The 17,309-nt window shown below is 40.8% G+C and overlaps 2 protein-coding genes across 8 annotated transcripts in view; one reads left to right on the top strand and one right to left on the bottom strand.

The window, feature by feature from the left end:
- The window catches only part of slc12a7b (solute carrier family 12 member 7b), an 81,792-nt gene that overhangs the window by 33,112 nt on the left and 31,371 nt on the right, over nt 1–17,309 (bottom strand). The window contains exon 1 of one of the 7 annotated variants that reach the window (XM_085286243.1): nt 2,706–2,973. The exons of the other annotated variants lie outside the window; for them this stretch is intronic. Coding sequence (XP_085142369.1) covers nt 2,706–2,736 — 31 coding nt within the window. The 5' untranslated portion in view covers nt 2,737–2,973. Of the gene's footprint in view, nt 1–2,705; nt 2,974–17,309 lie in introns of those variants that run through there. 7 annotated transcript variants of the gene reach the window in all.
- Nucleotides 15,133–16,059, top strand: LOC146566677 (E3 SUMO-protein ligase ZBED1-like). The gene is made up of 3 exons (XM_085287817.1): nt 15,133–15,411; nt 15,611–15,808; nt 15,841–16,059. Exons 1-3 carry the CDS (start codon nt 15,133–15,135, stop codon nt 16,057–16,059), a joined length of 696 nt encoding a protein of 231 aa, XP_085143943.1.

Below are 17,309 nucleotides of genomic sequence, written 5' to 3'. Positions count from 1 at the left end.
GTTAACGAGCTACCGCCGATCGCCCCGTGCATGGGGCTAGACGGCCAACACGTTAACGACCTAACTGCGCTAACACACTAGCTCCCACCCATGTAATTGAGCATTGCACGGCACATCCAACATACTGTTTTACTTTAGTCCATGACTCGCTTACCTTCAGGGTCATACGTCACATGAAAACCAAAATAATTCCAAACGCCAGATCTGGAGAGCTTAACTTCTGTCTTGCTAGCTTGCCCTGCGCTCTTCCTTCTGACTATGCTGTCTGTGTTGAGCACTCAGTGGATCTGCGCTCGACAGTGCAGCCTAGGCGGAGTAGTCGAACGCAGATTCACTGAGCGCTCAACACAGACAGCATCGTCAGAAGGAAAGTTGATAAAATAAATTACAAATGTTGTATTGTTCGATACATATGCGTACCGAACCGAAAGCACTGTATCGAACGTTCAATATCGATACGAATATCGTTGCACCCCTACTATTTATGTAACCATAGTAGCCCCTAACCACTCATCTCGCCCAGCATTAGAGGATTAAACCAAACAAAACCAATATTAGTGTCCAACCTTCACTATATTTAAATAATCACAACAAAGAAAGCAAGAGTCTCCTGCCAACCATAGCCTAAAAACTGCTCCTGCCTGATCTTTTCACTGTGTAACCCTGCCTTCATCACACAGGTCATCATTTCCAAATCTTCTGTAATGTTTACTCTCACACACTCATTAATCCCCCCTCATTTCCATCCAGAACAAGCAGATGTTTTCATCCAAACAGGCAGTGTCTGAACCAAACATACTACGAGGCAGCAAAAAAAAGCAGATACAGCAGACAGAACATGTAAGGTACGTCCCGGTGAATGGAGCAGACCGGCTTGCAGTTAAAGAGCCGCATATTCAATCACAGCTGGTACAGACTAAGCAAGAGCAACCAGGTACAAGAACGTGTCCCTAACCCTGCATTAGCTCATGTTACAGCAAAACACTAAAGCTACAAATACTGCAAATGTTCAATTTGCAGTATTGAGCAGCACACTTTAAAAAGTGAGCTTTAAGTAGCAGAATTATTTGTGATGATTAGTGCAGTTTTCCCTCATACACTGATGGCAAAATGATTCAAATGTAAGAAAGAGTTTGGGATTTGAGCAATAAAAAAACATAAGGAACGAGCAGGCTGAAGCCTCTTGTGTAATGTGTGATGAATGAATGCAGGTGGGTTTGACGGTTAAAGCTGTGTGTGTTTGTGTACATGATCCACTTTTGCAGGTGCCGAGGACAGACTGCTGGTGCTATAGCGCATTACGTGACCTCAACAAATGCGACATTGCTGAAGGGCATATATAATTGGGGCTAACTAAATGGAAATATAGAAAGGTTAAATTAACCGCCTAAGTAGCAAAAACCATCATGCCCCTTATCTCCAATGCTTTCAAGGTGGACAGAAACCTTTGGCATGAGCTAAAGCTTGCTAACAACACACACTAACTGCCAAGAAAAATTTGAATCAGCTCAGGAAAAAATTATGTTTGGCTTTGTTTTGTGTTTCAGCAGTGAGATAAAATTGTATTTAAGACATTAACACTTAGTGAGAAATACATTTGAGTGCATTAGAGCTCATAAATTAATTTGAAGTGGCACACACCTACGCATGCAAGAGCAAACCTTGTGGCCACCATTACTTTTTGGATGATACTCATGAAAGCTGCAGGACACAGGCGGTTAAGAGCAGGATAAACAGAGTCCAGATGGTTACATGCTAGACTGCCCCCAACATCTGCAATTCCAAACTCATTGTTTTACATCACAGTCAGCGTTGTTACATAACAGAGTGGGATTCCCTGATTGTGCCACCGTGCTCTGCACAGTTGAAGATGGTTAGAGGCAGCTCGATGTTTCTCTCAAACAGTCAGTCGTCTTTCAGCTCGCCTCTGTTCAGAAGCCACGGCTAAAGTTAGACTCCATCAGCACTCTGCTACTTACTCCAAATATATGTGCAGGTACATTGAGGATGTGCTAATGGCTAGGCTCAGCCTCTATATTCACTGTGGTAATAAATGACCACGCATCCTATTTATAACCACTAAGCCGTCCGCTGTGATGACGCTGTAAGCTGCCTAACACTGTCGGTGTTAGCCCGTGGCTCAATGTACTATGGTGGGCAGAAAAAGACACAAAGGTTTTAAAAAAGTCAATACCGAGAGAATATCAGATATTCAAAAATTACAAGTCAAAAATCTATTTTTTTAGCCTGTGGTTAATGCATAAAAAAGATTCCATTACTGACCCCAAGATTAGGAAAGGGCAGAAACAAGAAGGAATTTAAATTTTTATGCACTTTGCCCTTTGCTGGATGTCAGTGCATTTATTTTTAGGGCAAATTTCTAAACTCTGCTTGGGAAAGTTTGTGCCATGCTCCGCCCATCGATTCCCACACTTTACAAAAAATTGAGATTTTTGATTTTGTGAGTCTCAAAACAAAAAAAACCCAACAACAATAAAGGAGTAAAGCATCTTGATCCCTTAAATTCACACTGAATACAGAGAAAGCGAGACACTACGACCTCTGTTGAACCCAAATTTATACCTCTGAAGATATATATGCACGTTACACACTGAACCAATTCTTCACAATATAATCACAATTTATCAGTGCAGCGACCGCGGGGGTAGAAAACGGCTTTTAAGAAGGAGTGAAGATAAACTTACCCTTCTGTCGAGACCCTCCCCTGTGCTCCATCCTGAGGAGCGGGGCTAAAAAGAAGGGCGGGAAGGGGGCTGGGTTCCTAGCAGTGGTCCCTGTGAAACTCCAGTAGTACAGGGCTCAAAGTAGAAAGATATTGCCAGTGAGGTGCTGAAGTCAGGAATGCTGCCCCGAGCTGTGTGGATAACGTGAGGATCAGCTATTTCTGTGACAGTGTGTGGGTGCTTGTGTGTGTGAAAAGTGGCCTGTGACGACGACGATCAGCGACATCAGCCATGCATCACAAAGCACCCTCACCCTCCTGCTGACAGACCGGCAAGCACACATGTCCAAGTGTGTGCACACACACACATACACACCCAAGTTCTCTCACTCAACCTTGCTAAGCTACTGATCACTGTGTGTGCATGTATGAACACACACACAAAATGGGGAGGAGCAAAGAAAGCAAGCAGAGTATGCAGAAGCTTACAGTCTGGAGTAAAACAGAGAGATTGGTTTAGGTTAGTGGAGCTGGAGGAAGAAGGAAGGATGAGTCAATGTGCTCTCAGCCTCCCTCTCTCGTACACACACAGCAAAGAGGAAAGATACAAAAATCCTTTTCCCCCGTTAATAAAAAGCACATTTGTGGTGCTGACAGAGCAGAATTACCACATGCCCTCTGAAATGAGAGCTGTGCAGTACATCGTTCCGAATCGATTCGTGTTTACCGATTTAAACTACAGGTACAGGGCTGACCTCCTGCCTGACCTTCAGGGTGTCACAAACATTGCATTGATCAGCACAGTATGAGACACATTTTCATATCTTATTCAGGACATCTAATTGATGTAATGCTTTCCCTAGCCACTTACCCTAACCATGAAAAGGTTCATACCTAACCCTTAGTCTAAACATAACCATGACCTAATTGTAACCGTGACACTAAAACCATATTTTGAGCCTCTAAAATACCTTCGAACTCATGGGGACAGGCACTTTGTCCCCATAAGTGTCTGTTGTACCCCACAGGTATATAATTTTCTGTCCTCACAAAGATGTCTAAACATGTAGCAATAAAATCACCTTAATCTGTAAATTGGCTTTGGGGACCTGGGTGGGGTCACCTTCCTTTTAACCCTTATGTTGTGCTCCTGTACCCCTAGACTATGACGTAACACACACACACACACACACACACACACACACACACACACTAAGAAATTTTTTACCATAAAAACAGATGCCATTAAAATTTTTATTCCCCCCTGTATTTAATTTCTGAATTAGCAAATAACTTGTTCAGTTTTTCAGAAAGAAAAATGATCTGAAAATGATCATGCATCAATGAATATATGTAACATACTAGGGGTGCAACAATACTCGTATCGCTATTGAACCGTTCGATACAGTGCTTTCGGTTCAGTACGGATATGTATCGAACAATACAAAATTTTTAATTTATTTTATCAACTTTCCTTCTGACTATGCTGTCTGTGTTGAGCACTCAGTGGATCTGCGCTCGACAGTGCAGCCTAGGCGGAGTAGTCGAACGCAGATTCACTGAGCACAGGGCAAGCTAGCAAGACAGAAGTTAAGCTCTCCTTGCAACATGGCGAACTGAACCTCCTCCACCCTCATTCAGATGTGGCGTTTGAAACTATTTTGGTTTTCATGTGATGTATGACCTTGAAGGTAAGCGCGTCATGGACAAAAGTAAAACAGTATGTTGGATGTGCCACGCAATGCTCAATTACATTGGTGGGAACTAGTGCGTTAGCGCAGTTAGCTCGTTAACGGAGATTTGCCGTGTTGTGGCGTTAACGTCATTTTAACGAGATTAACGCTGACAGCACTAGTGGGAACACAACGAATATGACTGCACATTTACTCCGACATCATCCTAGTGCAAAGACAAGTGGAAGCAGACAAAAACAACAAGGATGCATGCTACAAACTTGACCCGAGTCATTTAGACAGCCGTTAGCACATGATTCTCCTTATGGGGACCTGATATGTTCAATGTGCTGCTGAGAATATAGCCCAGAAGACGCGTATAGTATAGCTTTTATTTTGGAAAGAGCCATTTCTCTGTAATAAACTCTCTTTTCCAAAGATGAGTGATTTCTCGATCAGATAGATTTATTATTTTATCCCTTTGTTGTTTCAGCAACATTAAATTTAAAAACTACTTTTGAGTTAAAATATATATTTATAATTTTAATAAATGACAAATTAAAAAGGCATGAACATTTTTTGTATCGAAAAAATATCTAACCGTGACACCAAAGTATCGAACCAAACCGTGAATTTTGTGTATCGTTGCACCCCTAATACATACATATATAAATATCTCTTTTTAACATCGGCCAACCAGAGGTGAGTGCTTTCAAAGCACCATGCTTTAGTGTCATGCATACCAAGGTTATTATCGTTAACGAAAACTAACGAAATAACGAAAACAAGAAGTGAAAAAACATTTTCGTTAACGGAAATAAAAATAAAAACAAAAAAAGGAAAACTAACTAAAACTGTAATGAGTGTTCACAAAACTAACTAAAATTAACTGAATTTATAGCAAAAATGTGTTTAGTTTTCGTTGATGTGTGTGTGTCATACAATAGTCAAGGGTGAAAATGAAGTTTAGTTTCCAGATTTATTTCTTGCTGTCTCATTATGCCAGCAGGTGGCAGTATGTTAGTCGAGTCATCTGTGTTGCTGCTCCGTCCACGCGCAGAATCATGTCAGGAAAAGTGGGGAGAAAGCGCCAGAGTCCAATTTGGGATTACTTTGAATATGACTGTGTTTTGGATGAAGCAAGTGTCTTGTAGTGGAAAGAGACAAATTATGAGGGACATTTCTCAAGGGAAAAAAATCCCACAAACCTTAAAGTGCACTTGAAAAGCTCACACAAGAAGGCTAACCTAGCTTACCTTGAGAAGGTAAGGGAGCACACTCAACCCTCATCCCCAGAAAATAGAAGCTAACCCCAGGCAAGGCAGCGTGATGCATCCCAAGACAACAGGACTGGGATATCTACACAACTGTGTGAGTCAATTGCCTTCAAAAAGTTTATCAATTCACTTGAACCAAAGTTACGAACACTGAAGAGTTAATAGTCTCATTGGGGCCAAGATATACATTTTATAGTTGCCTGGTATCAATGGTTGTTCATCTGCCCTAATTTATTTATTTATTTATTTAAAGAACCCATAGGTGGGAATGTGAGTTGTCTGTCTCTGCGTGTTAGCCCTGCGACAGACAGGCGACCTGTGCAGGGTGCAGGGTATGGTAGCTGGAATAGCAACATACCCAAGGATAAGCAGAAGAGAATGACTGATATGATGAAACTGGGATTTTGTTACACTTAATTATTGCAAACACGACTAAAACTATAACTGAAACTAATCAAAACTAAACTGAAACTAAGGATTTTCAAAAAAATAAAAACTAAACTAAACTAGCAAACAATTGGTAAAAACTAATTAAAACTGATATAAAATTAAAAATCTGAAGTCAAAACTAAATAAAAATAAAAACTAATGAAAATTGCAAAACTATTAAAACCCTGATGCATACTTAATCTAAGATCAGGTTAAGCTAGACATCAGCTGGAAAGAGTCAAAGGTGTGCTACAGCCCCACAAACCGGACAGACAATGGCAGAAACAGCTCTGCCCCAGCTATTACCTTGAAGCCCGGTCAACCTAGAACCCTGCTGTCTTCCTTTGTACTGACTGCCCATTAATCTCTTTGTACAAGAGCATGTGAAATGGGCACTAATCACTTAACCAGATTAGGCTAATCCTGAACTTTTTATAAAACAGAAGTCAGTTGAGGCCCCAGAGTTGAGGAAGATATGGCTTTAAAGTCAGCAGGCAAAGTGAAGGTCTACTTGTGCTGTCTAGCCACATTCAGATGAATCAGTAAGAATCAGATCAGTGTTGCTTGCCAGCCTCGTATACGTTAACTGCTGGTCAGATTACCTGCAGAGGATCAATGTAGAGTCATCAGCCAGGGACAACTACAATACACCAGTTTAAGGAGCAGTTTGTGAATAACAACTTAAAAGGACAGAAAAAAAACACGTAGACTTCCTCGCTGTTACAAGCAGAGTTCAGTCATCTTTCAGCAGACAAAACTGAACATCTGCTGTCAGCGTCATTAAACTGGCAAAGCAGATCTTAAAGAGAGGCTATCAAATCACACAGTAAGAAGATTTTGGTCGTATCAAGCTCCACTTGGTTTGATATCAGATGGATGCTGTTACTTTGTGTGTGTGTGTGTGTGTGTGTGTGTGTGTGTGTGTGTGTGTGTGCGTGCGTGCGTGCGTGCGTGCGTTTAAGTGTCTCCGTGTTATATTCTAAGCCTCTAAACCTGTCAGGTAAACAAACTGCTCTGCTGGGCAACACAAAGGATGGACACAAAGGACAGAATGTGTGAACGTGTCGCATTATACACAGAGAAGACTATAGAGCGCTGTCCAAACTTAAAGCTTTAAGCTAAAAAAGCCTAAATGACCATCTGTGATGTGAAGTCAGCAGATCCCGAATTAAACTTTTCTCAACTGTCAAGCAATGACCAATGACAGTAGACGATCCTGTTGACAAATGACAGGGTGTTAAATACTTCACAGGGTTACAAAAGCAAACAGAGCTGGGAACATCAATTAGTAACCAACCAACAGCTACACAAATGATGTGCAAACCTTTCTGTGAGGGCTCTCCTTAACGCTAAAGACTTCAACCGTGTAGCTGCATGTTTCTAAAACCCAAGCATTTACATTTGTTTTCATCCTTGATCTGCAAAATTTTTCATAACTATTGTTCTTTTATGGACAAGAACAAAATCAAATGATAGTACTACTGTAGGAGGGCTGACGTAATCTTGTCCATGTTGGTTATTTTTTTTAATTTTTAATTTCTGTTAATACTCTCCCCAGTATGTAGTAGTAATACCTTTTTTTAGTCACTTTTCAAAACACTGAAGGACACCTTAGAAGCCATTAAATAACAAAATCACACTACGGATAAAAACAGTTGGAATAAACAGTAGACTTAAAAGTCAACACTGACCATAATGGGCAAGCTTAAAAGATGTTTCAATCACATATTCCCCAAATACAGGTATTCTGTTTTAGCGTTAGAAGCACTTAGACACAACCTGTCACTTCAAACAGTTACTGGAATAGATAACTGTTCACGTGTTGGCTGGTTTACATGCACACTGTATTTCACACATAGCTTACAGACACTGACTTTGTGGTGATTAAATACAGCAGTTAGAAAAATCAGATGCTACTGTCACAGTCAGTCACATAGTCCGTGCCAACCATCCTCTCCTGATGAAAGGTACAAATGATCAAGTCCACTCTTCTCCAGATGGTGTCACTGTCTCACAATATGAAGCAAACAGCATGTGCTTGAAGGTGGACGTGTACATGAGAAACTGTAAATGCAATTGGTAAGACATTCTGGGATTTCATCTAGAGCCACAAAATCCTCTCTAATATCCTCCTAAGGCCACTTTAAATGTAACCAAGGTGATTTACAAGAATATTAAATGGTTGTTCTACTGCCAGCATCTGGTTCCTAGAATATGAGAATGTTCAATATGGGGGATAATGGTAGACATTTAAACAACAAAAGGCTGTTAATATGAAAGGATATTTTATGTACTATGTCAAAATGTGTTTGGTGAGCATCCATTACTTGCAAGGAAGGTGATGCTACATCACCAACACAGAGAAACGGTATCTTTAAAGGTACACAAATAGGCACCTTTCACGTAATGTCAAACACACATACACATCTTTTATGAGGTTACCAAATGTTTTTAGGCTTTGCAATATTTTTAATAAAAAATGGAAGCCCACTTTTATGACTTCAATTTGCCACTTCAGATAATTCTTGGTTTGTTTCCACCATGTATCTGGTAAACAGTTAGTAATGAAACAATTAGTCAGCAGAGATTTACTCCACACTGATAGTAACAGAAAAGCAGGCAGTTTGCAGCTGCCTAACGCATTTGATAATGGAAACAATGTCAAATCAATAGCGACCCAAAATTACTTAATAGTTATTGTGAGAAACCCACACGCCCAAGAGGGAGCACTCTGGGAGCTGTTCAAATGTGGCTGGACTCTAACCAGACCTTTACCAAAGCATTTCTTTCATGTTTATTGGTCTGTTTGAGCTAGGAACATGAAAGTCATAGTGGTGCACACCCATAATCTGCAGAATGTAAGCACATGAAAAATGGTTTGCCAGTAAAAATGTGCCAAAGCTCACAAGATTGGTTGGAAAAATAAAAAAAAGTCGGTAAATACTGGATTTAAACATCATTTAAAGTTGACTTTTTGGTTGGATGTCACTGAAAGAGCAGTGTAACGGTTGTAAACATGACACACTGATACGTATAGGGCTGCACGATTTTGCATAAAATGAGAATCACGATTTTTTGGCTTAGAATTGAGATCACGATTCTCTCACGATTTTCTTTTCCAGTATAAATATTTATTGCACTTATTAACTGCACATCAACTTCGTAACAGTTGAGACTGAACATAAAAACAATAAATATAAAAACAATAAATAAACATAAAAACAACAAATGTCTCACGTTTTGTCGTTGGCGCAAAATGTTGTACTGCTTGAAATTCCGTCTCCACTGTTGCTCGACACAGCATGTATAGAGCAGGTAGTGCAACAATAGAAACGCACTGTGTAGCGTTTGTCTAGGGTGTTGATCATTTTCCTACAGTGGGGCAAAAAAGTATTTAGTCAGCCACCGATTGTGCAAGTTCCCCCACCTAAAATGATGACAGAGGTCAGTAATTTGCACCAGAGGTACACTTCAACTGTGAGAGACAGAATGTGAAAAAAAAAAATCCATGAATCCACATGGTAGGATTTGTAAAGAATTTGTTCGTAAATCAGGGTGGAAAATAAGTATTTGGTCAATAACAAAAATACAACTCAATACTTTGTAACATAACCGTTGTTGGCAATAACAGAGGTCAAACATTTACTATAGGTCTTTACCAGGTTTGCACACACAGTAGCTGGTATTTTGGCCCATTCCTCCATGCAGATCTTCTCGAGAGCAGTGATGTTTTGGGGCTGTCGCCGAGCAACACGGACTTTCAACTCCCGCCACAGATTTTCTATGGGGTTGAGGTCTGGAGACTGGCTAGGCCACTCCAGGACTTCCAAATGCTTCTTACGGAGCCACTCCTTTGTTGCCCGGGCGGTGTGTTTTGGATCATTGTCACGTTGGAAGACCCAGCCTCGTTTCATCTTCAAAGTTCTCACTGATGGAAGGAGGTTTTGGCTCAAAATCTCACGATACATGGCCCCATTCATTCTGTCCTTAACACGGATCAGTCGTCCTGTCCCCTTGGCAGAAAAACAGCCCCATAGCATGATGTTTCCACCCCCATGCTTCACAGTAGGTATGGTGTTCTTGGGATGCTACTCAGTATTCTTCTTCCTCCAAACACGACGAGTTGAGTTTATACCAAAAAGTTCTACTTTGGTTTCATCTGACCACATGACATTCTCCCAATCCTCTGCTGTATCATCCATGTGCTCTCTGGCAAACTTCAGACGGGCCTGGACATGCACTGGCTTCAGCAGCGGAACACGTCTGGCACTGCGGGATTTGATTCCCTGCCGTTGTAGTGTGTTACTGATGGTGACCTTTGTTACTTTGGTCCCAGCTCTCTGCAGGTCATTCACCAGGTCCCCCCGTGTGGTTCTGGGATCTTTGCTCACCGTTCTCATGATCATTTTGACCCCACGGGATGAGATCTTGCGTGGAGCCCCAGATCGAGGGAGCTTATCAGTGGTCTTGTATGTCTTCCATTTTCTGATGATTGCTCCCACAGTTGATTTTTTCACACCAAGCTGCTTGCCTATTGTAGATTCACTCTTCCCAGTCTGGTGCAGGTCTACAATACTTTTCCTGGTGTCCTTCGAAAGCTCTTTGGTCTTGGCCATGGCAGAGTTTGGAGTCTGACTGTTTGAGGCTGTGGACAGGTGTCTTTTATACAGATGATGAGTTCAAACAGGTGCCATTCATACAGGTAACGAGTGGGGGACAGAAAAGCTTCTTACAGAAGACGTTACAGGTCTGTGAGAGCCAGAGATTTTCCTTGTTTGAGGTGACCAAATACTTATTTTCCACCCTGATTTACCAATAAATTCTTTACAAATCCTACCATGTGAATTCATGGATTTTTTTTTCACATTCTGTCTCTCACAGTTGAAGTGTACCTCTGGTGCAAATTACTGACCTCTGTCATCATTTTAAGTGGGGGAACTTGCACAATCGGTGGCTGACTAAATACTTTTTTGCCCCACTGTAAATCCCTCGTTTTGCACAGTGTTGATGGGAGCCATATCTTTGGTCAGGTGATAAGTAATAGCCTCCGTAATTTCTTTGTGCCTGCGGGAGTTCGACGGGTATAGGGAGGCGCTGTATAAGGTTCCCGTTATTGATGTTTGGGTGGTTGACCGGAACGGATTTTCTCCTGTCACTTTCTCGTCATCCCTGACGTGCTCTCCGTTGTTTTTTCCCTGCTAATTTTAGCATCACACGGCACAGCTTCTGTATTACGTCCCAGATCAAAATGCGGTACAATCGTCGTCATCGTCTTTTTTTTTTTTTTTCTTTTTTTTTTTAAATCGTTGTCATTTGGAAATGAGATCGCACATAAGTATGAATCGAGATCGCGATTTTCTAACAATTAATCGTGCAGCCCTAGATACGTAGCTGGAGGAATTCATTAAGGGTGTTTATTTATTTCATTAAATAAATTAAAATACCATGGGAATATGAACAGTAGAGGTCATAGTAGCTGAATAAACTTACATTAAATCATCTCAACCAAAAATAAATAAAACCCAACACTATGCTTGATAAATCTACCTCCTAACTGAAAACAAGCTGGAAAAAAATTAGTGCAACCGTTCTGCAAACAGTTGCAGTCCGACTTGCACCAACTGCCGTCACTCTCAAAGACATTAAAGATTTGCAAATAAATGTTATAAATGCAGACAGATACACTCATGCGGTGTGATGACATTGTTAATGAGCACAACTCAACTGGCTGTACTCTGGTTATATTCCAGCAAAACTGTTTATGTAGACAACAACAGCTATGTGCTTTTCTTACAGTTAATTGCTGTATTATCAGAAACGGATTGCATGCAATTGCCAACCTGACCCTATTCAATCCCAACCTGACAGGAGACTGACTCTGTCTTATGGCAACATTGATGACAGGCTTTAGTGACAGTATTGGTGTGCTTGACAATCTCATAAATGACATAACTGAAGTGAGATAGCTTTATCTTTCTGGATAAAACAGATACTGATTAAGTTCAACTTTGAGGACATAATTTATTATGAGTTAAGTACTGTGAAAATATCCTATTGTAGGGTGTCTGGTGATTCCATTCTCTAAAATGTACCATGTTTGTGAAGGCTAAGCGCTTATGCCAGGGATGGTGAACTCAAGGCATCAAGGGCCGGTGTCCTGAAGATTTTAGATGTGTCCTTGATCCAACACAGCTTATTTATAAGGCTAAATTACGTCCTCAACATATCTTGAAGTTCTCCAGAAGCCTGGTAATGAACTAATCGTTTGAATCAGGCGTATTGATCCAGGGTGATATCTAAAAACTGGAGGACACTGGCCCTTGTGGCCTGGAGTTCCCCTACCCAGGCTTATGCAAATAAAAGCTACTATAGCTGATAGCAACAGTAGATAGAGGAGAAAATGGGCATTTAACTTGTGCGTGCTTATTAGGACTTATCTGAGGTACCATATTTAGAGTAGAGAACTGGTGAGGACAAGATATCTGAGACGGAAATGGAGGGCAGTAGTCGGAGAGTAGGACTGTCTGGATAATCAGCAGAATGAAATTTTCCATTTGGCTCGAGTGCTCAACATACATAAAAGAATGAACATATATTAGTGGTTCACTCTTTCATACACTCAAAAGAGCTATGGAAGCTGTCCTATTACAGACAACGTGATCCTCTGGTCATAATGTTGCATGTGTGTTTTATGTAGGATATTTTTCTTCATATATATATGGCCCAAATGGATTCTTTTAAGTTGTTATGTTTGATAATCTCAACATTGTCTTTAGTATACGCACAGAAAACATGCTATTGTTACCTTCACTTCCACACATTTGTACAAAATCAGTAAACTTTATATAGTTTTTACATTTATATTAAACAGCTGCTCGTGGGTGATCGTCTATGGATGCTCCAGAAAGTATTCCCAAACCACCTTTAAGGTGGAGATAATTCCAAGAAAACAATCATAAGAGTTTCTATTGTCAAGAGATTTGTTTTTACTATTTATTTTTTTTCATCATCCAAATTTAGGGTGGAAATGCATACAGTGTGTAAACAGTGACTGGTTGTTTTGATGGGAACATCAGGACAAAGTCATGGGGCTAAGACAAACATTGTGTAGTTTAGCTGTACACATACTTTGCACTATAGTAATGTACAGTTTCCAAAAATGAGAGCAGAACCAGGTGTGTTCATGCCACATAAGAGAAGAAAAAAGAAAAGAAAAATCACCTCCTCTGTCTTTTTTCTAACCACTTTTCCTCCTAAAATATCATGAGGTCAAAGAAAGGTGTGAAGCAGAACTGAAAAGGCCTTAGGGAAAGTAAAATGCAGTGTGCTCACAATCTGACCACACTTACACTAGACTCCTTAAAACATCATGCTGGTTGTTTTCCATGTTTAAACTACAATTTACAGAAGACAGACTACACATCGAGCTTCTTACGTCACACCGGCGTCCTCTTACCGTGTTGTTTCATGCAGGTCATGCAAACAAGAACAACTGGGGAAACATACCTCAAAGTCAAGTTTTTAGGAGAAAAAGGAACATATTGAGTCAGTGCTCAACAACAGTGTTTAGAGCAAAGCCTGAATTAACTCTGTTATTAACACTGTCATTTTTGATGAAAGGAAGCAGAACGTACCGGAACTTTTCGGTTCAATTCAGTTTATATAGCACAAACTTACTGCAACAGTCGCCTCAAGATGCTTTATACTGTAAAGACTAGGGGTGGGGGAAAAAATCGATACTGCGTAGTATTGCGATATTTTGTTTGCTAATAATGTATCGATACAGGGACAGCAGACATCGATATTTTGTTCCAAAAACTTCCAGTCCACCAGATGGTGCGGTTGAGCATTTTCTCTAGTGAGGTCAGCAGAGGTTAGGTCAGCACATGGGAAAATTGATCAAACAAAGATGGAGGAAGAAAAAGAGATCAGGAAAGCGCCATCTGCGTTTAAATCAAACGTCTGGACGTACTTTGGATTTTTTAACAAGGATGGAACAAATGAGATGGATATGACACACGGGATTTGCAAGGTGTGTCGTATGAAAATAAAGTACTCTGGGAATACTACGAACATGAGGGCCCATCTTACACGGCACCATCCAAAAATAGCATTAACCGCGGACGGGAAAGCTAGCTCTAAATCAGCTCCACTGAAAAATCAACCAACGCTGGACACTCTTAGCTTAGCAAAGCTATCTCCCAATTCAGAGCGAGCTAAGAAAATAACACAATCTATCACGTACTTCATCTGCAAAGACCTGCGTCCTTACAACATTGTGGAAAACGAGGGCTTTTCTTACATGATCAAGACGCTGGAACCCAGGTATGTGATACCATTACGACGTTTTTTCGCAGACACAGCCGTACCCAATCTCTACATGTGAAGCATAAAGTTGAGGAAAGTTTGAGCACAGCAGAAAGGGTTGCATTAACTTGCGACGCATGGACCTCGCGGGCTGTGGATTCATATGTGACTATAACAGCTCATTATCTCACAGCGGACTGGCAACTGCTGTCTTACGTTCTCCAAACTCGAACATTACATGAAAGTCACACCGGAGCGAACATTGCAAATCTCCTGCAAAATACACCACAGGAATGGGGGATTGCCGACAAAAATCTGGTGGTTGTCACCGACAATGCTTCTAATATGACAATTGCCACTCAGCTAGCGGGATACCTGCATGTGAAGTGTTTCGCCCATACACTCAATCTGGCATCACAACGAGCCTTAAACCTGCCTGCAGTAGCCAGGGTCTTGGGGAGAGTGCGGCGCATAACTGGGTTTTTCAATAGAAGCACAGTGGCAAACCACGCTCTGGAGCAAAAACAGAAAATGTTACAGCTCCCGACTCACAAGCTCAAGACCGACGTCTGCACGAGATGGAACAGTGCTTATGACATGCTCCAGCGTTTCCTTGAACAACAACCTGCGATTTGTGCAGCGCTGCTGTCTCCTGAAGTCAGAAAGAGTAGCACAGATATCTTTACTCTAAACGAGACGGATATTGGGAACACTGAAGAAATTGTCCGGGCAAGTCAAGTCAATGCAAGTCGTGACTACTGTGATGTCTGAGGAAAAGAATCCTACTCTGTCTCTCGTAGCACCGCTGCTAGCACAGCTGTTGCACGACACCCAAGACAACATTGGTGACACAGCACTGGTCAGAAACATCAAGCAAAGTATCAGTCAAGATCTTAAGAAGAGATATGCCAGCACAGTCGAGAGGAACACCCTCTACACAGCATCAGCTCTCGACCCACGCTTTAAAACCCTGCCGTTCCTGTCACTGGAGGAAAGACAGGAAACCTATGCCAGAGTGGTTGCTGAGGCTATAACCCTTCAGGTAAGCAAACATTCTGGTGTTATAATTTAAATAACTTACTTACAATATTAGTAGATCTGTGATTTTTTTTGTCATATTGGTAATATTCTATTTAGCAATTAAATACATTAATTATAATTTGCTAACATATTACTGCATACTAAAAGATATGAAATATTTATTTTCTCTCTCTCTCTGTATGTGTGTGGGTTTTCTACAGGAAGAAAAGAGGCAGCAGCCCATCTGTGAGCCAGAAGCCCATGAACATCATGAGAAACCTGACGAGACTGAACAAAATCCCAGACCCCCTCTCATACCAGCCAAGATGAGGAAGTCTTGTGGGTTAACAGACTTGCTTGGTCAGACTTATGGTGATGTTGGAGCCCCACCAAAATCATTATCTGCCACAGCTGAGGAGGAGGTGAAAAGATACCAGGAGGTCACATCACTGGCACTCACAGAAGACCCACTAAGCTGGTGGAAATCCTGGCCACGCTGGCAAAGAGATACCTTTGTATCCCAGGTACTAGTGTCTCGGCTGAAAGAGTCTTCTCAACCGCTGGAGACATCGTCACAGCAAAACGGAGCACTCTCACTTCAGAGCATGTTGATCAGCTCCTTTTTCTGAGCAAGAATGCTGACATTGCTTCACTGTCCAAATGTGTTTAACTTTTTAGGGCAGCAACAAACAGGACAGTTTACTTATTTTAATTTAAGAAATGTTTTATTTTATTTAAATTTAAAACTTTTTTATTTAATGTAAAATTATATTTTGTTTTAAGCTATAATTGTACCAGATAGTTACGTTCAGTTAAGTTGGTTACTAGACTGTTATACAAACCGTTCACTTTGTCAGCAATAAAACTGACTGACATGAGAGAAAGACTGAGTGTGAGACTTTATTATTAGATACAATGAATATTGATAAAGTTTACCTTTATGGACAAAATCTGCAGTAGAAAAAATATGTGATAAATCACAAAATATCGTATTGCAATACCCAGAATATTGCAAAAATATATAAAAAAAAATCGCAATAATATCGTATCGTGAGTTAAGTATTGTGATAATATCGTATCGTGGGGTGTATGGTGATTCCCACCTACAATAACAGAAAAAAAAAACCCAACAATCAGCAAGCATGTGGCAAAAGTGGGAAGACAAAAGTCCCTTTTATTAGGAAAAAACATCCAAGAGAACCAGGCGTGTGGATGAGCAGCTATAGGCCACGATGGAGTCAGGTATTTGCAGCAGTATAGCCTATAGTTCATTTACTCTGGTTCAAATCAGTTGATGAGTTTGTAAACTTTTAACTTTCCCCTGTTGTTTGGTTTGTTTTCTCAAAGAGAACAATTCCAGCTCCAACAAACCCAAAACATGTTACCACAAACCACGTGAGAACACTGAGTCCGATCATTGGATTGGAGAACACGGGAGAATTTATGTTCATTTAATGGCTAGCTGTTAGCCCATTTAGACCTTCATACATCCATAGTACCTTGCAGCATCCCAGAATACAAAGCATACAAGGCTACAGGGAAGTTTTTTAGCTCAAACTTACAACATACACATGGTAGTTGGTTCGGATCGAGGTCAGATCACATGACACTACAAGCGAATCGCAGTGGAATTCATTTGGAACCATTATTGTAGGATCTATATAAAGCACCTTGAGGCGACTGTTGTTGTGATTTCGCGCTATATAAATAAAACTGAATTGAATTTGGAACCACACCAAGACCGCCTCTTCCAAAGCATCTCAGTGTGGATGTTTTGGTGTGTACCAGTGTCCAATTACTGTGTTCACATCTGCACAAATGAACCACACCACGCAGGAAGAAGTTTGACTTAAACGGACTAAAAACTACAGGTGTGAAATAATTCGGAGTCCCAGTCCTGTAGATCTCAAATTGCCTCTA

Source organism: Mchenga conophoros, linkage group LG9 (genome assembly GCF_057382185.1).
Source record: "Mchenga conophoros isolate Kocher_MC1m ecotype Shallow Benthic linkage group LG9, M_conophoros_male_GT1.1, whole genome shotgun sequence".
NCBI classification, from domain to species: domain Eukaryota; kingdom Metazoa; phylum Chordata; class Actinopteri; order Cichliformes; family Cichlidae; genus Mchenga; species Mchenga conophoros.
The sequence above is the reverse complement of the archived record's forward strand: the minus strand, read 5'-3'. Positions and strand labels throughout refer to the sequence as shown.

Excerpts from the sequence above, each read along its gene's own strand:
- LOC146566677 (XM_085287817.1), top strand. The coding sequence starts at position 15,133 with ATGTCTGAGGAAAAGAATCCTACTCTGTCTCTCGTAGCACCGCTGCTA. Across the intron at positions 15,412-15,610 it reads CTGAGGCTATAACCCTTCAG|GAAGAAAAGAGGCAGCAGCC; the intron begins GTAAGCAAACAT and ends GGTTTTCTACAG. Across the intron at positions 15,809-15,840 it reads TATCTGCCACAGCTGAGGAG|GGCACTCACAGAAGACCCAC; the intron begins GAGGTGAAAAGA and ends GGTCACATCACT.